This window comes from Jatropha curcas, chromosome 8, assembly GCF_041381405.1.
Source record: "Jatropha curcas cultivar XTBG-Jc1 chromosome 8, XTBG_Jcur_1.0, whole genome shotgun sequence".
Taxonomy (NCBI): domain Eukaryota; kingdom Viridiplantae; phylum Streptophyta; class Magnoliopsida; order Malpighiales; family Euphorbiaceae; genus Jatropha; species Jatropha curcas.
The window spans coordinates 2,420,366-2,442,041 of record NC_143158.1 but is presented as its reverse complement, the minus strand read 5'-3'; the positions used below and the strand labels follow the sequence as shown (position 1 = coordinate 2,442,041).

Here is a 21,676-nt window from a genome sequence, read left to right as displayed (position 1 = left end):
TGACCAATTAATATGACGGTAGTAAATATCAGAAATGTTATAAATATATATATAAATATCCAGTCAGGAACGAAATAATAATATTCCCGTTCTATGTTCTTTATGTTAACTTTAATTTTCAGATGTGACGCGACCAGTACTGTACTGTCCAGGTATCATCTTGTCTATGGAAGATGAATAGCGTTAATGCTGCGAGAGTTCATTGATTGCTGGATTTTGAATTTGAAGATTTGAAAGCACATCGTTATCGAATCTGGTGATTTCGGTTAGAATGTTTTAAAATTTTCTCCAATGAATTACATCCTGAAAACCTCAACTCCTTTTATTATTACACATGAAATAGAAATCTATTCTTGATCAATTAGACTCATTTTTCACATTCAATTACAAAATATATAAAATATTAAATTTTTTTCTTTGAACTGATATAAAATAGGAATAAAAAGTAAAATTCTTCTGGAAATGCAATCTACACCAGTGAATCCGACTTCTCGTTGGTTTACTTACCATGTTAAACCCCTTTTTCTTTAATATAAATCTATCCATTTTATTTAGTAAATGAAAATCACTTAAACAGACACTAAAGGATTGTAAATCGTGAAAAAAGTTCTAATCATGATCCATGGAATCATACATTGTAGACAGATATGCCAATTGCCAAAGGAACTGACCTTACTGTTATAAATTATAAGAAGATGGTAAAAGTGAAAGATGAGCAACTAAGTCCTAGGTCCAAAAATTCAAATGAAAAGGACAGTAGAGTTGAAAAACGAACACAATTTATTTTGATTCCACCCGATAAATTACCTAACCATCGAAGATGAATATCATTGTCAATATGACTTTAGGCTACGCCAATAGACAGCGTAGCTTTATAGTACAAAAAATAAACATACAGTAAATTCAATAAAACCAATTGGCGCAAGTAAATATTTTTTTTTATTGGAAGAAAAATAATAAAGTGTGGTAATTTTTTCAAATGACAATTAATTATTGGTTTGCCATATGATACAGTAGAAATATATATTTGATCCTATATTTTTATATCAGGCCGGAAATTCCCAGGCCCATGAAGACTTTTATGCACAGGTAAATTCACGTGGTCTTGATTGCACTGTCCTTTTTCCTTTTTTTTTTTTTTTTTTTTTTTTTTTTGTCGTGAGAAATATTAGATTAGCTGGCTAATAATGTTTTTTTAGAGTAATGGGAACAATTACTTGTATAGCAGTGTAACTAATCTCAATATTTTTTTTATTTTAGTATTCTAATTTCAATATTTTCTAATTAATATTAACACGAGTTACTAATCATTTTTAGTTTCCTAGTACCCACGTGACATGCCGGCGCAAGTTGATTATTATGGCCTTCAAATTAGAACCCAACTTTTATAACAATCAGTCCACACAAATACAACCCTTGACCATCTTATTGACGAGCCTAATAAAGACAATAGCAAATAAACAAAATATCGGAAATATCCTCGTCATCAGCAAAAGCAAAGGCCAGAAAAAAAAAAAAAAACTGAAATCATTTCAGTCATTCCAGTTTCATCTTTCGGTGCACTGCTCTTCGTCACATCCAACAGCGACACACATGTAAGCCTTTTGCTTCTGCGTTCTTCCATTCCGATCCTATCAGCGTCTTCGTTCTTGAAGAAACAACAGTACAGGCCCAGCAAGTAAACAAAGCTAGCTGAGAAATATAAACAGAAAGTGGGTGGTTTGTACAAAATTTATCCTCTTTTTTTTTTTTAATTATTATTTGCCTCTTAGCATGTCTCTGTAACGCAGAAGAGAGTCCAGCCTCTGCAACTTTAATTGCTGCTTAAACCTGTTGATGAAGTCGTCAGCTTTCGCATCAACCGCTTCGTCTACAAACGGCATCTTTTTCTCCAAACTTGTCGTTGCAGGCCTCCTCCGCTCCACGCTGTCTCTGTCCTCCTCCTCCTCTGCAGCAGCTGTCACCCTTTCGCTGGCCGACTTCTTCATTTTCTCCGGCGCCTGCCTCTCCGGAGCCACCCTAGACTCGGATTTACTCCTTGTGACATGATGCTCCACTTCAGAACTGGAACTTTGGTCCCTATTCTCACGTGTAACCAAGTCCGGTACACCCGCAATGTCAGTTCCTTGCTCGGATCTGTAGAAAGAAGAGAACTTGATAGATTTGACCCGTTCCAAGAGGGAGGGAGCTCGTTCTAGTGGAACCGATCGATCAACTCCGGTCGTGTAGTCTGGTTCGGTGTTTTGTAAAAAGTCCGTGAACGCTTCTCTTTGGGTTTCTGAGTCGGGCGATGAGTATAAGTTGATGGATTTGACTCGTTCTATTAACGATGGGCCTCTAACGAGCGGTCTGATTTCTTCCTGTTCTCTTCTTTTGGAGCCAAAACGGGAGGTGAGTGCAATGGTGCCAATCACTATATTGAGCAACAGGAAAAGAGAGGCAGGTGTAAACCAGCCGCTCGTCAAACTACCCATGGAGGTCGATGACTGTGGCTCGGCCATGGTTCTTGGGTTCAGGGATTTTTTTTAGGTTTGTCTATTCTACAGTACTGCAGGAAGGAAATAGTAGGAGTTCTGTGGTGTAAAGTCTGGAGAGGTAGAGTCGTATTTATGTTACTCCATCCCATTGACGCCTCACTTCTTCTAGTCAACTACGATAATACATTTGGAAAATCTAGCGGTTCTGGCTTTTTTTTTTTACTCCGACCAAAATATAATAGTAAAAAAAAAAAAGAATTACGTGTTGGCAGACGGCATAGTACACGTGGTGGTTTATTCTTGAGAAAAGGTTAGATCCAGTCATCCAGATTAAGAAGGTCTCGTTTTAGGAAAGGAACATGGAAAGGGACGCCATTGTTTGCTGATATTGAAATTTTGTTTTTTTAGATTATGATGTTGTCACTTTCCTTTGGAGCTTTTATTTTTTAATTTATTATCTATATATATATATATAAGCAATAATTATAAATTTTATTAGAAAATTATTTAAATATATTTTAATCCAGACCGAGACACAACATCATTTGCTCAATGTATTGGTTAAAACTTAAAAACACTTCTTGATATGGACATATGGTTATGGCTTTCCATTCCCACCAACCTACTTCATGTCTCTTGTGCAGTTGCATTGAAGAAGAGTGGTTGGTCCATTCTCATCACATATCCTTTTATCTACTACGTTACATATTTATATTGTCACTTAATTAATTAATTAGCTAAAATTGGAAGTTCGCAATACTTTAAATTACAACTTGCTAATTAATTAATTGGGTAAAAGAAAAGTAGTAGTTTATTATATGGCTCAATATTGTTATGCTCCATTTCTTTGAAACTGATTTTTTTTTTTTTTTTGAAGCTGAACTTGTTAGTTTATCTTTGTCGTGGTCCACATTTGAATGTTCTTGTGGGTTGCGACAAAGAAAGTGCTGTCACGTAGCATCTTTTCAATACTACCACTTTATGAAAGTGTCTTAAGTATTACTAATTGATTAACCTTGTTCCAATAGAAAAAAAGAAGTTTGTTTAATTTATTTTTTTCATACTTTGCTGCCTAAAAAAGAATACTAAGATTAATTGTTTTTATCCCAGATGTGATATAAAAGTCTGGAAAGTCATGATAATTGCCATATTAATGATAACGAAATGTATTCGTATATTCAAGTTAAAGATCAATGCATAATAAGCAAAATTGATTGCAAATTCTCCCATGATTGCTTACGATAAGCTACTGTACACATTCTTAATAAGCTCGTTTAGATCATATCAACGATTATATAATAAAACGGTCATGAATAAGAGAATTGAACTCATGACCTTTGATTTTTTATACATTCATTTTAGTCACTAGATTAATATTTCATCGTGTATATAGTTGATAATAATAATAATATTATTATATCATGATAATTAAAATCAACAATTCCTAAAAGTCTATTACCTAAACAGATTTCGCACATGTATGATTTTGTTAACGAATTATCCTTGCATCTTCTACGCATTTTTTTTTTCCGGTAGAGGTAAAATTAAAAGCTATAAAGCACGAGGGTCATTGAACTTTGACTTTCCTTTTCTTGAAGATAGATAAGCTCTGCTTTCACACACCACGTTTAACAGTTTAATATTATTATCCATTTATCCATTTTTATTGTAATAATCTGATTAATGTGAAACAACCAGAGTTTGTTGCTATGCGTAGGGTGTGAACTCTGACTCTCTGAGTACCGAGTGGGCCAATTGGTTTGGACTGTTCTGTGGTGCATTATAAAGACTAATTAACGCCGTTGAAATTTGAAGTCCATGTGTTGATGATGCCATCTGCACCGGTGCCTGAATTTATTAGCTTTGATTTTTTTTTTTTTATTACTAATATATAATTTTCTATTTTTAATATATAGGTCTTCGTATTTCTCCATCTGTTGGAGAAAATTATTTAAATATTTATTTGCAAAATTGTTTAGATAGGTTATTTTTAGGGTGTACCGAACATATCTTTTATAACAAAAAACTTAGGTTAATTAAATAATGAATTTTAATCAAATTGCGGTTGACCCCGCCCCCTTTTTCTTAATTTGTAATTATAATTATATTTGAAAATCAGGCACGAAGACATCATCAATCATCAATTGGTTTTGTTGAATCTTTATATCACTTTTGTCTCTTAAAAGTTACTAAATAAAAATAAATTATCTTTGTTTGATTTTTTTATCTGAAATTTAATATATATTATTTCGGGGGTGAAAATATGAGTTAAAGTAAAGCTCGAAATAGAAGAGGCTGACAATCCTATTATTTAGTGTTTTTTTTTTTTTTAATTTATTAAAACAATCCTATAGTTGGTAGCTTTTCTTTTCTCTTCAATCGTTTTGGGCTCTAAACCCAATATACAGTTTGCTATGGGCTTCAGTCTTGAATTGTAAGATTAGGGTCCAACTCCAATCTCTCTCTGTCACAGGAACTGGTAAGTTTTGGAACAAATGCAAATTTCTGCTTCCAAGTGTAGACTCGCCTTTCGCCTTCTTCAGGTACTGGCGGTATATCCGCATTTCCCTCTCTGTCGCTACTAAACACAAGCTTCTGTCGTCTAATGGCTCCGCCAAGAATCCTTCTCTGCGGTGACGTTTTAGGCCGCCTCAACCAGCTCTACAAGCGAGTCCAATCGGTCTCTCTCTCTCTCTCTCTCTCTCTCTCACTTCTCACATTTTTGTCTCTGTAGGGTTTAGTTTCTTATATTTAGCTTCTTTAACAATATTTGAATTGCAGGTGAACAAATCAGCTGGACCATTTGATGCGCTCTTCTGCGTCGGTCAGTTCTTCCCTGGCTCGCCGGAGCTACTTGAGGAGTTCATGGACTACGTGGAAGGACGCTCTCAAATTCCTCTTCCGACCTACTTCATCGGCGACTATGGCATCGCTGCCCCTAAAGTCTTAGCTGCCGCTTCTAGGAACTCTGCGAATTTAGGATTCAAAATGGACGGTTTGAAAGTTTGCGAGAATCTGTTTTGGCTTAGAGGCAGCGGCAAGTTCACTCTCCATGGTACTGTGCCCAGTTCAGAACTTAACAATTTCATTCTCTGTGTTTCCCAAGTAGATTAGAAAAATAGTTGAACTTGGTTTATTAGCTATTTTGTTCATTTTATTTCATCTATCGCTGAATTATTGAATCATACGATTATTTCAATTTTTAAAACGTAATGGAATGTTTTGATTATCTTGTATTACTAATAATAATTATTGTTAATCTACTGCATTGGCATTTAGGTGGTTTATCTGTTACGTACTTATCTGGTAGGCAGTCACCAGACAGTCAACAGTTTGGAATATACAGTCAGGATGATGTTGATGCGTTACGGGCTTTGGCTGAGGAACCTGGAATAGTTGACTTGTTTCTAACATATCCTTGCTACTCTGTTGTTAATGAACTTTTACTATTTTCTGGAGTTATATCTACTTGCTTTATTTTCTAGTTAAGGGTGTCTATATGTGTCTTTTGTTTACCCTAATCAGTTATCACTAATGAGTGGCCAAGCGGGGTCACAAATAGAGCTTCTATATCCGATATACCTGCAGGAGTATCAGATTCAGTGGGTAGTGACTCTACCATATCTGAGTTAGTAGCTGAGATCAAACCACGGTAAGTCACGTGTGGAGGCTATTGTTGCCTTGTATGATAGTAGTCTCTTAGGCCAATTATTCCTCCCCTTATAGAAAGTGGCTTATGGAATCCATTTATTGTTAAAAGTGCATTGTGTATATTTTGTTTAAACGAAAATTCGGAGAATGAGGATTTATGACCTTATGGCACGGCCACGGCCACAGCCGATTTATCTTTTTATTTCAAGTCCTTGGGAAATGAAATATGGATATCTTCTGTTTCATTCTTCTGTATTCCTTTGCAGCTTTACTACTTTTTATCCCATTAGAACTTTCAGCGTGAACATTCACTTACTATTTGATCTTAATCGAATCATATGAATCTTGCTGATAAAAGTTTGTCTTATGTGGCAGCTACCATGTTGCAGGTACTAAGGGTGTATTTTATGCTCGTGAACCTTACTCTAACACAGACGCTTTGCACATTACTCGCTTCTTGGGTCTTGCTTCAGTTGGTAATAAAGATAAACAGGTAATAGTTATTGTTCTCAACGTGATTGTGAAGTTTCTAAATTCCTTTTTTCTGCCATTTTGACATGTTTGAAAGCTTCTCCTTAATGCACGTTGTGGTTTCAATAATTTTATGTTCAAGATATCAAGTGTTATTATTTGAATATAAAGGCATAGTGAGAGGCTGATAGCAATTGTGACTGATGTGTGGTCCGATTAATGCTTTCTTTCAGTGATATTGTTACTGTCGTTTAATTTTTATACCACCTATTTGATTTAGATTTTTGATTTTATGTTCCGGGCTTTCTGTGACTCTGGGTCCCTGAATTTGTTTCTCAGAAATTTATCCATGCAATTTCTCCTACTCCAGGATCTATGATGACTGCTGCTGAGATTAGCACAAAGCCCTCCAACACTACCTTATCACCATATACATTTGTAGAGCAAACAGCTCTTCTTAAAGAAATTACCAAGAGGCCTAGTGACAATGTGTCTGATTCACAATATTGGAGATATGATGTCTCCCAAAAACGTCAGAAAACTGGAACAGTGGATGGTGATAAGCTGTGTTTTAAATTTGTATACTCTGGTTCTTGCCCACGAGGGGAAAAATGTCACTTTCTGCATGACATGGATGCAAGGCAACAATATTTAAGAGGTGTTTGTATTGATTTTCTTATGAAAGGAAAATGCGAAAGAGGTCCAGACTGCAGCTTTAAGCACACTTTTCAGAATGAAGGTGAGAGCTATTCTCATAGGAGACGTGGCTCTGAAAATTCCAATGCTAACAGGTAAGTGGTTGGTTGCATGCTAGACTGGTGATTGCATAGTGATTTCTGTTTAGGTTCCAGTTAGTTGAGCTTTCTGTCTTTATTTATTAATTTTTAAGTAAAATTTATATCAAATATTTATTTGGTTGTATGGTTATGCACATTTTTGCATTCCTTCTGAATGATTTTGTCATGCATATATTATTAAATAGGCTATTGCATAGCAATGAATCCTGTAATTTTGTTACAGGTCAAAAGAGTGTTGGTTTTGTTTGTCAAGCCCTAGTGTAGAGTCACATCTAATAATTAGCATTGGAGAAAATTACTACTGTGCCCTGGCCAAAGGCCCCCTTGTTCAAGACCATGTACTATTAATACCTGTTGAGCACTCACCCAATACTGTTTCCTTACCTGAAGAATGTGAATCCGAACTTGTTGAATTCCGGAACAGTCTCAAATTATATTATAAGAACCAGGGAAAGGAGGCCGTCTTATTTGAATGGGTTTCCAAGCGTGGTACTCATGCTAATCTTCAGGTAAAATTAATATCTTTTTTTAACAGAAATGAAAGAATTTCCTAATTACATGCGTGATGTATTACAACTGTGAATTGGTTATGTGGACCTGATTTTTTTATTTTTATTTTTACGAGAAGCTGCTAGAGTTAATTTCCATAATACTTTGTGTCCTTTCTTGGGATATTAACAAGCACAAGCTGTTGCCCAAAATTCTTCTTGCCATTTTTATGTTAGTTTATGAGACATGAGAAATGATAGTTTTTCTTTTTGAAAAGGGGAAAAAAGAGAGCATTTTAAACAACAGAATAATAACAATAAAGAACCTGCCACTATTAATTATTATGGCAATTGCTTTACTACTTGGTGTTTTACTTGTTCCAACTTCCTTTTCTTTCCCATAGGTTGCTCCTGTTCCTTCATCCAGAGCAGCTGTCATTCAAGATATATTTAATATGGCTGCTGAAAAGCTGGGTTTTAAATTTGTAATCATGAAATGTAAGTTGTATTATTCAATATTCTATGCATAATTACTCTGGCCAAAACATTCATGCTTTTTTCAAGTAATTTCCTACATTTCGAGTTTCATGGGATGATGTCTGTCCCTTGGCCAAAATTCTTTTAATTGCAAGGCAAGGTGTGACTGTCTTGAGTTGTAAACTTGTAATTCCTAAATTATTTGCATGCTGTGATTTTTGAAATACCTTCAGAATTATCAGCACCATACCTTCTTAGAAAGTTTCAGATTGGCCATCTTGAAGAAAGGTTCTCTGCTTGTAGTTCTTCGCAACACCTTATTGGTATTCCATTGTTTTGAATGCATCTTCATACTGTTGTCTCTCATGCAGTTGACAATAATTCAGATGGGAGAAAATGGTTGAGAACACAGTTTGATAGGAACCATAGTTTCTTCTATGTGGAACTTCCTGATGGTACAGTACTGTTGCATTCAGTTGATGAGAATGAGAAGTTTCCAGCGCAATTTGGACGTGAAGTAAGAAATGAAATTCTACCTATTTTCCTTTCTATATAGGTTTTAATAGTTTATTTTAATTATAAATTTGGTTTCCATTCACTGAGCTTTGGGAATAACCTTTGGTATTTTAATGCAAATTACATCTAGTAGCAGTGGGGAAACCAGAAAAAATAATTAGAGGGACCGAAAAAAAGTTTTCAAAATTTAGAGGGGGCGATATTGAAAAAATCACTATTTTATAGGTAATAAATAAATTTTCTATATTTTATAAGGTAAATTTCAAAAAAAATTTAAAATTAGTGGGGGGTGGCTGGCGGTAGTTCCGCCGCTGTCTAGTAGTCCACCACTTATTTTTGTATATGTAGACTCTAAATTAACTATACCTTTATTTTTGGGCTTTTCATTCTTAGTACAGTTGATGATATATAAGAAGTGAATTATTTTAGTGACTAGTTATGCTATTGATCATGCATAACTGAATTGTTGTCCCACAAAACCAAACCAAAATATTTTTCAACACATTATGCTATGGTTGTGCTTGGTGGTTGAACTCTATCCCTGCAACAGACTGCCTAATATTTTTTGAATTATTTGAAGTTAATAAAAATTCTTTCATCTGTCTATGTAAATTGGAATCGATGCTTCTTTTATTTGAAATAAGGATGAAATTAAATATTTTTGCAGGTTCTAGCTGGTTTGCTGAACAAGCCTGAGAGAGCTGATTGGAGGGCTTGTACGCTTAGCAAAGAAGAGGAAATGAAAATGGTGGAAGAATTCAAGAAACAATTTGGAGAATTAGATCCAAATCGGTGATTCATGCGAATAATTGGTAGAACCAGCAGTTTGACACCAATCACTGCTATGTTGTTCATTGTTAGTGTTCCTCCCTTTCAGGTACTTTCACTTTTCCAAGTTTAGATAATCTGAGGTCTTTTGTCTTCGTAGTTGACCTTTTTTTTTTTTTTTTTGGAGCAGTGCTGGGATACTGAATTATCCTTCAATGGACGAATATCCAGCTTGACAACCACCCAAGATGATCATCACTATTTCATGGTTGTTTGACTTCTTTATCTCATTTCTTAAAGTGACAGAATTAGGGTGACCTGCAGATTTTAACATTTTATGTGCAGCTATTTACAGTCCAAGCTCAGGTACAAGGAATACCTGATCTTTCCGTTGGTAGCCTGTAAATTTTCTGAATTTGGCATCCAGATATACATATGAAGCTTCTTTCACCATCAATGAAAATTGAGATAGTAGGGTTCCAAACTGAGACAACATTTTTGTATGACGTGATACCTTTTTTGATTCCAAATAGAAGCACTCACAAATGACTGTAGTTACTCGATACCTCTGTTTCTTCCTTTGTTTGATATCTAGGAATAGGTGTGTCTTTGTCAACTTCATTTTTCTTCTGCTCCATGTAGTCTAATGCTTCTACTGACTTTTTGAAAGTTTAATCTTGAGTTGATTTTGCATTGTCTTGTGCACTGAATTCTAAACTGATAATTTTGCAGTTAATACTATTCTTGCCCACTGTTTTGACGCAACTGAATTACTTTTGGATTTTACCCTTATCTGATTGAAAGATGAGTGTTTGAGATATGTGAATGTGGCAAATACTAAGTTGACGGTGATTGTATAGGTTGATTGACGGTGGGGCTCCAGTCTTACCTGTATTATTTGCAGATCTACTTGGGTTAAGAACGAAGTGCAATTCTGGATCCCTATTTCGCATTATCTGGCCGGCAGAAATTGGTCCGGGACAAGGAAGCTTAATTGCTGGGACCAGAAAATTAATGCATCTTTGAAATAGTTCCTTGAGATTTAGGGTGGGTTGCTTGTAAACTAGGTCGGAGATATCCCAGCCAATGTGGATAATGTTCAATATTAGAGACGTCTCTTTTCAGCCTTAATAAAGGCAAATAAGGCCCCAGAAAAGGTAAGTGAAGAATTAAAATATGGGCCAGAGTGACATGATGAAACGTTAATTGCTTATCCACACATGTTTGAAGTTGTACTGAAGTTGTTGAAACTCTCTGGTTATGGTCCCATACAATGTTTAGTTGCTTTTGCTTATAGACAATGGCATAAAAGGGTTATTCAAGCAACTTTGTGGTGGAAAACTGACATTATAAAAGAAAGCAAAAATGAAGAGAAGAGTGAGCTGCAAGGATACAGTTGGTTCTTGCTCATGCCCATGAGCCCTTTTACCCTTGTTTACATTAACTATGATAAAGAAGTTTCTTCCAGTTCGATACATTATTATAATTATAGAGAAAAATTTTTTTTATAATGCTCTCTTTGTTAGTGGTCCAGCAGAAATCCACCTGCATTGGCTTATTTTGTGGCCTTGTCCACATGATTATGGACATTCCTTGCTGTAATCACCTTGGAATTTTAAAAATTAAAGGAAAATTATAGTTTGTGAAAATAAAAATCTGTTTAAAAAATGCTAGTAATTACTCTCTTTTGTTTTTCATAGTAATTGGAGAGTATTTGATCCTTTTGTTTTAATTTAATTTGACATCTGATCTTAATCTCAATTATTCCAAATGATAGAGTCACATTGCTCAAAAATTAAACATAATTCATCATTTATTTTTTGGCAATTTCTGTAGGAAAGAACACCGACTCGCATATAAGTTGGATAAAGAATTGAAAAAGAAACAATTGCCTTTGGATTATAGCTGATACCTGAGAATCAAGATTCCTTTTCTAAAATTGTCTTGTGAGTGCATGTGCAGTCAAGCAATCGTATGAGACAATTAGCTTACTGAAAGCAAAATTTTCTCGTCATCGTCATGTGAAAAAAAAAAAAAAAAAGAATATGCCCATTTAGATGGCTTTCATTTGTTTTTCTTTTTATTTTATTTTAAAATATTACTTTTTCAATATTAAGAGAAGATAATTTTTACCTGTTTCTAACTAATTATAATTTTCTATTCTAATTTTTTCACCAAAAATATTAAAGTTTAAATTTATCATAAATAAATAATTTTATTATTTTGTTCCACACATGTTTTCATGGTTTTTGCTGAAATAATATTCAGATAATTTTTTTCTTTTCTAGTTAATTTTACAGGTAAAATTCATTTAAAGGTAAAAGCTAACACTAATCAGATCATAAATAATTAACTTAAAGAGATGCTTTATTAGGTAAATTAAGTAAACTTTTTTCCTTCACACATCTTTTGGTCACATGCCGCATAATTTCCACGTCATCGTCACCGACGTCATTATTGCTATGATGGAGAAGTAGCGTCTCCACCCCATTCGAAACCGATGGCTAGGATCCTTTTTCGTATCTTTTAAAAATTATTTAACCTGTGAATAGCACAATCATGTAATGTCCTTGCTTGCGGTCACTTTTGTATTCATTTATAGAGATGCTGCAGGAAATTGAATACGATGCTACCATAGAGAATTTACTTTTAACCAGCTTTTTTTTTTTTTTGTAAATTTTTAAATTTGATCAATTATAACAATAAGTGCGGTGAAATATTTATTAAATTAGTATTTTTTATGAAATTAATAAATTAAGAAAAATTTCGAGCTCAGTATGGAATCTCGAAAGAGAGTGCTTTATCTCCCTTTATAGGTATATCCAGCACAAATTCAGATTGATCGAACGAGTAGACTTCAAATACCGGATGATTAAAATCAAAAAAATAAATTAACCTCAAAAAAGTTAACTAAATTAAAGATAAAATAGTAAATTTAGAATTCAGTACACGTAAATTGCTCTTAATTAATTTTTTCCCTCCATCTAATACGGTTTCCTCTTCTTCTAGGCACAATTACTGCTGTGGTGGGATTTTCAGATATTTGTTTATAATCAGACTTTAGTAAGTATTCACGTGACGCCTTTCACAACCTACCAAAATTTCATTTTGTTTGGCAAGATTCAACCATTTGATTGATTATGTTAGGAATAAGAGCACTTAAAAAATAAACAATAGCGACTGCTGAGAAGACATTGAGTCTCCCTTCCATCGATTTTATAGAATTAAAACAAAAATCATTTTTTAATTTTAGAAATTTCACTTTCCATCCTTGAGTTATTAAATTAAAACCCTAATCCCACATCTACACTCAAAATTTGCGATATTTGTGGATGGAAAAGTGAAAGAACACATCACATGATCTTTCTGATCATTGATGAGCATTGGGAAACTACTATAACTTGGAATATACTCTACTGCATGTCTATTTACTCCTAGACAAGTTAATTTTAACTATGTAGGTTGAGTGTATAAATTCATCCATATATTTTATATAAAAATTTTGTGGTATCCTTAAATTTTAATTCTATTGAATACTTTAATTTATAAAAATATATCAATTAAATATTTTAACTTGTAAAAAATTATTATATTGAATACTCAAACTTTTAAAATTAGATCAATTAAACATTTATTAGATGGTTGAAAAATATAAAAATTATTATTTCAAATATTATATTACCACATATTAAGTGAATATCTTATACATAAATACTAAAAACACCAAAATATTATTATTATTAATATAGAGAGGGATAAAATGTTAGCAGAATTCGTAACTTCAAAACTATAATAGATTATTTGTAAAGTTTAAAGCTGTCACAAAATTTTTTCTGTAAAGTACATGAATATGTTCATATATTTCGCGACCTATGTACAATAAAAGAAAAATAAGATGATGTGTCAAAATTCTTCAGTGACACATGAAATATCTCACTCTCAGAAAGTCACCATCTCATCTTTAAGATCAATTAGAAATCAACAAGAAGCAATCTGAGTCAAGCAACTACATTAAACAATCCCTAATTCCTTTTTTCTAAATAAAATAATAAAAAAAAGTGCAACATTTAATCCCCATTAATCCCCCATTAAAATATTACTACTGCTTAACGTTAACTTCCCACTGACCTTTTCTTCGTCTTAACCATATCTCTCTTTAAACTTTGTCCCCACAAAACTGCCAAAACTTTCTCTGTCTTAAAGCAGTTGTTACATAAAACAGTAAATGGTGTTGGCTTATGTCTCTTTTATTTTTGTTTGTTACTTACTTGGTTTTAACTGTTAATTTGGTTGCCAGTTGAAATGTTTCAATCATCGTTTATGGCAATTTCGGAGGTGTACAAACTACAAAGTTGAGAGCTTTATTCCACAGGCAAAACATTTCCTGGGATTTTTGGGAAAAAACCCATTCTGGGTTTTCCCATAAACCGCATAGTCATTGCTTTTGTTTACTCTGTTTGTGGGTCTTGGCTAATCTAACTTCCTCTTTGCAATTGCTTCAAGTATCTCTAATATAGTAAATTAATCATTTTTGGTTCTTTTGTTTACTTAAAAAGAAAGATTTTTTTTTTCCTCTTTACCATCAATGGGGGAGCTGTGAGATTTGGTGCTTTATGGGATGGGTTCGGTGGTGCCAGCCATTCTTCAGCTGGTGAAACTTTGTACCATTGTCCTTGTTTGTACTGTCCAAGGATCTACAGGTAATTTTATGTCTTTAAACTCAAATTTGTTAGAATTCTTCCCAGTTCATAGGATTAGCGAGTTTAAGTTGTTTAATTAGATTTATAGTTATATCAAACAATTTGATGATCTGGGTTGATAAAATTTTATTATGCCAATGTTAGTATGAATAAGCTACATATGCGTGTTCTTTTGTCGCAGATTTTAGTCTTATTTGATTTCTAGAGTATAAGAGGATAATAGAGTCGAGTTAGACCAGTTTGGACTGTGAAAATCTTTATTGATCTGAACTTGTCAAAGCTCTATGTTATTATTTTTTCTAATATCTGTGATTACAACTTCTAGGTTCAAGTCATTGAATTTGAGACAGCTTTGAAAACTAATAACTACACTAATCTGTATCCTTACCTATAAAACGAGTATGGCTACTGAATAGTCCCACCTCAGGCTTCTTAATCTTCTTATTCAACACATGTTTATTCTGAGAAACAGTTTTTCATATCGAAGAACCCATTATTTTAGGGAACACTGCAGTCTATGTTTCTTGAGACTCATATAAGCAAGACACATTTTTTTCATTATGCTGGTGTATTGGTTAAATCCAATTAGTAGAGAGTTAGTTTGCTAAGAAATACAGTATGTTTCTTGGCTATGAAGTTCGCATTAATGGTAAACAAACTTTAGAAGTAGACTTAAAAATTATCCTTCTTTTAATCACATTTAAAAAAAATATATATTTGCTTCTGTGCTACTAGGAGAAAGTGTCCATAATGACGGTAAAGGCACACAAAAAGATGTCTCTTTTGGTTGATATTTTTCAAACTTGACAAAGAAACTTTATGAATTAATACAAACCCATTTCACTATACATGCAAGAACGAACGGACATGATTGTCTCTATCTTGCTTGCGTTTGTTATTAGATGCTTTTGGTTTTATCTTATTCAGGACAGAATATCTCCCCATCTCCAGCAACTTTTTCTGAGATTCCTCCTACAGAACGACTACCTGCACCCACAAAAAGCAATGTGCCAAGCTCAATATCTCGACCAAATGGTAACTTGCATAAAATGCACTTTAAATTGTTTACTAATGTCAGATTGTCTAATAATGCCTCTGCTTTGGCAATACAGGGTCAGTTTTGCACCCTCCCCTTGCATCACCGCCTGCCATTCTTGCGCCATTGCGTCAGGAAATAAGAGGGCTTGTACCATCCTATCCACCCAGCAATCCAGTAGCAAGGGCACCAGATAATACAGCTCAACCACCATTAATTTTTGAAGGACATATGCCACCCTTGTCACCAAATGTTCCAGTTGTATCTTCACCATATAACACAGTACCTCCCCCCTCGACTGCTGAAGGAAATGAACAACCTGTGCCACCAAATGCTTCTCAGAGAAATGAAACAATTGCACAGCCTTCTGCATCTGTTCCAGGTGCACTACATTCATAACTCACTGGATTTTGTTGTGCTTAACAATTTCAGGTTTATTTTTGTCCTAAAGCAATGGTATTTCACTATATCTGGTTCCAGATACAGCTCCTTCAAAGAATTTGCCGCATAAGTCACCAGTTGTCCACCCGAGTACACCTGAAACTTCACCAGTTATCAACTCAAGCGCACCTGAAATTTCACCAATCATCCATCCAAGGGCTCCTGAAATTTCACCATATAACACAGTACCTCCCCCCTTGACTGCTGAAGGAAATGAACAACCTGTGCCACCAAATGCTTCTCAGAGAAATGAAACAATTGCACAGCCTTCTGCATCTGTTCCAGGTGCACTACATTCATAACTCACTGGATTTTGTTGTGCTTAACAATTTCAGGTTTATTTTTGTCCTAAAGCAATGGTATTTCACTATACCTGGTTCCAGATACAGCTCCTTCAAAGAATTTGCCGCATAAGTCACCAGTTGTCCACCCGAGTACACCTGAAACTTCACCAGTTATCAACTCAAGCGCACCTGAAATTTCACCAATCATCCATCCAAGGGCTCCTGAAATTTCACCTGATAATCATCCTAGAAACAGATCATTTAGTAGTGCTCCTACACCAAAGTCTATTGTACCAGGTATAGAATCAATTGTTTGTTGTGTATAATTGATTCTCCAGTAGGTTCTATTCTTCATTTTTCTTTCTCCAAAATATGACAGCTGCATCTCCACCAAGGAAATTGGGAGGAAGCCAGCCATCTGTTCAACCCATTGCACCACCAGCAATAATTCCACCTGTATCACCGGGTATGCACTGTTACATAAATTAGAGCGTGTGAATTCTTTTTCTTTTTGTAACAAAACAATAGAATTTGATCTAGTTGTTGAGTAAAGAAGTTCCTGTTGCATAGCAAATAGGACAATTACCAACACATTGACCAGCAATCCACCCTATTATGCCTGGAGAATCACCTTCTACATTACCTGGTTCTACTTAAAGGAAACACTTAAATTGCATTTTCGTGTTTAATTGCTGTCTCTTTGAAGTTGAAAGTTAAACCATTTAATATGCTCACTTTCAATTTCACATTTAATTATTCTTACACCTTTTGTTTGCCGATTTTAGTTTTCATTTTCATATTTCTTTATATTTGTACTTCAGTTCTATGGGCATTGAGTTTAAAGGCCATGATTGTAAGAAATTCTAAAAGGTTCCTTACTGTGACTTGGTTCTATTACCACTAGTAAGGACATGGCTTTGTTCCAAGATCATCAAAAATATTAAGTGCACATTTGAAAGGCACTATCCACTAGACATAGGCAATATTTTCCGTACAGAAGTCCAATGTTATATTTCATTGTTCTCCTTCTGGACTGCAGGTTCTGTTGTATATCATGGATTGACTCCATCCCCAAGTACTGACTGGAAAAAAGATGGAATTCCTGTTGCTGCACCACCAGATAAAGCAACTGGGGTCTTACCTCCTCTAAGCCATTCACCAACAAAAGGTTTACATTCTTAAAACTGCAGACCTTGACCAAATCTCTAAAATGGTAGCATAGCAAAGATATCAATATTCTCATAATAATAATTGCAGGTTCTTTTTCTGCTGTAGCTCCCTCCACACACCAAGAAATGAGGCACTATAATGATGCTCCTGTTCCATCCTTGTCATCTCCTCCTAAATCTCCTCTGAAGACAGAGCCCCTCTCTCCTGCATCTTCACTTTCTATCCCTTTGCATAAGCAGCACCATGAAAGGACCAAAATCAATAGCCCTGCTCCTACACTATCTCCTTCCTCATCAAAACACCTAGGTCTATCTTTTATGGTTGAGAAAATTTGTAGCTTGATAGCTGTCTGTGGTTTAACCATCTCTTAACAGATGCAGTTCTTTTATCTTTTGTGCTCTTTTCAGGTCCAGTAATCTCTCCGTCGTTTGTTCCACCGAGCAGGCAAACACGCTATGCTCCTACACCCCTGAGTCCAGGTACCACATGTTGTATGTTTTGGCTCCACTTTCAGAGCATTGATCTGGTCATTTCAGTTTCTAACGCAGTTCCTCCATGGCAGAATCTTCAGCTTCTGCATCACATTACCCTGTTCATAAACCAGTGACGGTTGACTCACCTGCTCCTTCACCATCTCCAACAGTAGCATCTGGCTGGACCAAAAGTAATAACAATTCACATTGCTTCCCTTTTCCTTTCAATTTATTAAATATTTTATATGCTTAATAGTTTATATTTTAATTGTGCTTGCTTTTCCAAGTGCCTATTGTTCCCCCTAAAGTTTCTCCATCTGGATCTTTGTCAAAGAGTCCACAAATGCCCCTTCCGCCACACATTCAAGCATTGCCACCTCCACCTCCTAATGAAGGTATGCGAAGCAGGCTCTCTTAACATTTTCTGTTTTTATTCTTTTTGTTTCCCCTATTATATTCTTCATCTTGCTAAAATAGGTTGATTTTGTCTGTAGATTGTGCAGCAACTGTTTGCATGGATCCATACACAAATACCCCACCTGGGTCGCCATGTGGCTGTGTCTTGCCTATGCAAGTTGGACTGCGCCTTAGTGTTGCACTATATACCTTTTTCCCTCTGGTTTCAGAGCTTGCTCAAGAAATTGCTGCTGGTGTTTTCATGAAACAAAGTCAAGTTCGAATCATGGGTGCTAATGCTGCTAGCCAGCAACCAGAGAAGACCATTGTCCTCATTGACTTGGTTCCCCTTGGAGAAAGATTTGACAACACAACTGCCTTTTTGACTTATCAGAGATTCTGGCATAAACAAGTAGTAATAAAAGCTTCGGATTTTGGTGATTATGAAGTATTATATGTGCGGTATCCAGGTCTGTAAATTATTAATCACAGGCCTTTTTCATCTTTTGGTAGATTCTTTTACGCGGTTATTTATCTAGAATTATTGTTTTATAGGTTTACCCCCATCTCCGCCTTCAGCGCCTTCTGACATTTCTATAATAGATGACGGGCCATATTCTGGCAGCAATGCAAGGAAAATAAAACCTCTTGGGGTTGATGTACAGAAAAGGCAACAAAAAGATGGGCTCAGTGGTGGCATGATTGCTATTATTGCCCTATCAGCTTCTGTAGCACTAGTTTTATGCTCTGCTGTTGCATGGGTTTTGCTGGTTAGGCATAGAGGACGCATGAGTCAACCAACACGAACTCTACAGCCTTTGCCACCTTCCATTGCAAAGCCATCAGGTAATCTCTATGTTTGTAAAACCTGGTGCATTCTGTTGTAGATAAGTACTTTTATCACCATGCAGTATTTAAGATGAATTGCACCGATTAGTTATTCTTTGTAGTTGAATTTAGCAAGTTTTTATTATCATGTTACAGATAAAAGGAAAAATTAGAAAAGGAAACAGAAATACATGTCTTCAATGCTGCTTGAGCTATATGAATCTAATTCTATAGTACTGTTGAGTTCTGTATTTTTTCGAAATGAGAAGTACTAATATAAATTTTTATAGGAACTACTGGGTCGTTGGTTGGAAGTGGTATCAGTTCTACTTCCTTGTCATTTGGATCTAGCATTGCACCTTATGCAGGATCAGCTAAGACCTTCAATACAAGTGACATAGAAAGAGCTACAAATAACTTTTCTGCTTCTAGAATACTTGGGGAAGGTGGCTTTGGGCGTGTTTACAGTGGTATCCTTGAAGATGGGACCAAAGTGGCAGTTAAAGTACTGAAGAGAGATGATCATCAAGGTGGTCGAGAATTCTTAGCAGAGGTAGAAATGCTTAGCCGTCTTCATCACAGAAATCTGGTCAAGTTGATTGGAATATGCATAGAGGATCGTGCGCGCTGTTTGGTATATGAACTCATGCCAAATGGCAGTGTGGAGTCTCATTTACATGGTACTGGTTTTGCTTTTTCTGTTGATTCATGTTGGGTCAGGAATTTCTTATTTTTCTTTAATTGGTCACTTTCATACAAAATGGTTAAGCTAGATTATTTATTTCTTGCCAGGGACTGATAAAGAGTCTGCTCCACTTGATTGGGATGCACGGATCAAAATAGCACTTGGTGCAGCTCGAGGTCTAGCTTATCTACATGAGGATTCGAGTCCTCGTGTCATACACAGGGATTTCAAGTCTAGCAACATCTTGTTGGAACATGATTTCACACCAAAAGTTTCTGACTTTGGTTTGGCTCGAACTGCCATGGATGAGGAGAACAGACACATATCAACCCGTGTAATGGGAACTTTTGGGTGAGAATTCTGTTATGGTTGTATCTATTTCTGTCATATCCCGTCATCAGTTGCACAAGTTAACTATGTGGCCTCATAGACCATGACTCATGGTTGGTTGCATTTCATACATAAATCATAAACTTAGAAGGGGGTCATGTGCAAAATTGACAAAAGTGACTTGCTCAGTTCCTAGTTCCAAATTTTGTACTTGTAATTTGAATTGATGTTTCTGTTTTTCTGGTAAACTTTTGTCAGGTATGTGGCTCCAGAATATGCAATGACTGGCCATCTTCTTGTAAAAAGTGATGTATATAGCTATGGTGTAGTCCTTCTGGAGCTCTTAACTGGAAGAAAACCAGTGGACATGTCACAGCCACCTGGACAGGAGAATTTAGTTGCCTGGGCTCGTCCGCTTTTAACTAGTAAAGATGGGCTGGAAACAATTATTGACCCATGTCTAGGACCTGATGTCCCTTTTGACAGTGTAGCCAAAGTAGCAGCAATTGCTTCAATGTGTGTGCAACCGGAGGTATCACACCGTCCCTTTATGGGTGAGGTTGTACAGGCCTTGAAGCTAGTATGTAATGAATGTGACGAGGCAAAAGAAGTAGGTTCAAGAAGTTCCAGCCGGGATTTTTCTGTTGATATGGATGCTGCAGTCAGTGCAGGCTCAGGACAGCAGCCAGATCCCTTCCAAAACCAAACCTTAGTACCTGATTATGATTCTGAGCCAGACATAGAGAGAGGATTGTCAATGACAGGTTTGTTCAGTACATCGGTCAGGTATGGGAGGCAAGCATCCGGATCATTCAGGAGGTACTCTAGTTCGGGTCCATTGAGAACTGGGAGAGGCAGACAGTTATGGCAGAGAATGAGGAGTTTAGCAGGAGAAAGTGTTAGTGAACACAGGGTTATCTTCAGACGATGGCCAGGTTCACATTGAAAATTAGAACATTTTTGTAAATACTGACATCCAATTTTTGAATATCAAAAATCAAATTCTTAATTTCAAGCATGGATTTAGTCCACCGCAGCACGGATACAAGAAAACAAAGTCTTGCAGGAGCCTCAAGCAGTGAAATAAATGAAGTTAACAACTGGGGTTGCAGGAATATGAAGCTCACTCCAGTAGATTCAAAAGACTTAACGGAGCATCAAACTGTTGAATTATGCAGAATATTGCAGAATATTGAACATCAGTTTCTGTCCTAGATTGAAATTACTTTCAGAGTAGAGGTAATGAAACAATGAGATGGTAAAACCTTGAAGCAGCTTCAAAATTTGTCAATTTCTGCATGTATTTATAAAGAAAGAGGAATTACCATGTTACTCAAATCAAATGTATAGGATTTTTTTTTTTATAATTTCATGTAGTACATTTGTTCTAATTTGCATTTGCTCCAACCTTTAGCCGTTATCTAAAGAAAAGGAGATTCTTTTTGAAAAATTGTCCTTCAACACTAATTTTTCTCAAATTTCATTGGATCGCCGCACTTTGATGTCGTTTCTTGAATTCTTGACGTCGTTGGACAAATTCTTGGACGACAACCCGTTTTTGCAAGGATGGGCTTGGGCTGATATTGGAGCCACAAGTCCACAATCGCACAAAATTAATTAATCAGTGTCAAACACGGCTCTAATCGCTTTTGTGATGGTCAACATGATGGATGGTTGAAGATCCATAA

The 21,676-nt window shown here is 35.6% G+C and overlaps 3 protein-coding genes across 7 annotated transcripts; 2 read left to right on the top strand and 1 right to left on the bottom strand.

The window, feature by feature from the left end:
- Window positions 1-1,354: 1,354 nt before the first annotated feature.
- On the bottom strand, window positions 1,355-2,771 carry LOC105637887 (cotton fiber protein). Its single transcript, XM_012221551.4, has one exon. The coding sequence runs from the start codon at window positions 2,499-2,501 to the stop codon at window positions 1,758-1,760; it is 744 nt and encodes a 247-aa protein (XP_012076941.1). The 5' UTR covers window positions 2,502-2,771; the 3' UTR covers window positions 1,355-1,757.
- Window positions 2,772-4,957: 2,186 nt separating this feature from the next.
- Window positions 4,958-10,410, top strand: LOC105637886 (CwfJ-like family protein / zinc finger (CCCH-type) family protein). 2 transcript variants are annotated; one of them, XM_020680884.3, is made up of 11 exons: window positions 4,958-5,157; window positions 5,259-5,532; window positions 5,757-5,889; window positions 6,010-6,129; window positions 6,504-6,621; window positions 6,939-7,390; window positions 7,620-7,905; window positions 8,289-8,382; window positions 8,733-8,878; window positions 9,545-9,733; window positions 9,836-10,410. In XM_020680884.3, exons 1-10 carry the CDS (start codon window positions 5,083-5,085, stop codon window positions 9,671-9,673), a joined length of 1,827 nt encoding a protein of 608 aa, XP_020536543.1. In that variant the 5' UTR covers window positions 4,958-5,082; the 3' UTR covers window positions 9,674-9,733; window positions 9,836-10,410. The 2 variants fall into 2 exon arrangements, with proteins under 2 accessions (XP_020536543.1, XP_012076939.1); XM_012221549.4 differs by having other exon boundaries at window positions 4,959-5,157; window positions 9,545-9,754.
- Window positions 10,411-13,818: 3,408 nt separating this feature from the next.
- Window positions 13,819-21,379, top strand: LOC105637885 (Protein kinase superfamily protein). Of its 4 annotated transcripts, none has more exons than XM_012221547.4 (16): window positions 13,819-14,345; window positions 15,273-15,380; window positions 15,458-15,763; window positions 15,862-16,107; window positions 16,206-16,403; window positions 16,486-16,572; window positions 17,146-17,274; window positions 17,364-17,582; window positions 17,684-17,755; window positions 17,839-17,940; window positions 18,058-18,144; window positions 18,244-18,615; window positions 18,701-18,991; window positions 19,264-19,653; window positions 19,766-20,009; window positions 20,247-21,379. In XM_012221547.4, exons 1-16 carry the CDS (start codon window positions 14,264-14,266, stop codon window positions 20,932-20,934), a joined length of 3,621 nt encoding a protein of 1,206 aa, XP_012076937.2. In that variant the 5' UTR covers window positions 13,819-14,263; the 3' UTR covers window positions 20,935-21,379. The 4 variants fall into 4 exon arrangements, with proteins under 4 accessions (XP_012076937.2, XP_012076936.2, XP_012076933.2 ...); XM_012221546.4 differs by having other exon boundaries at window positions 13,821-14,345; window positions 17,382-17,582; window positions 18,037-18,144; XM_012221543.4 differs by having other exon boundaries at window positions 13,821-14,345; window positions 18,037-18,144.
- The last annotated feature ends 297 nt before the right edge of the window (window positions 21,380-21,676 follow it).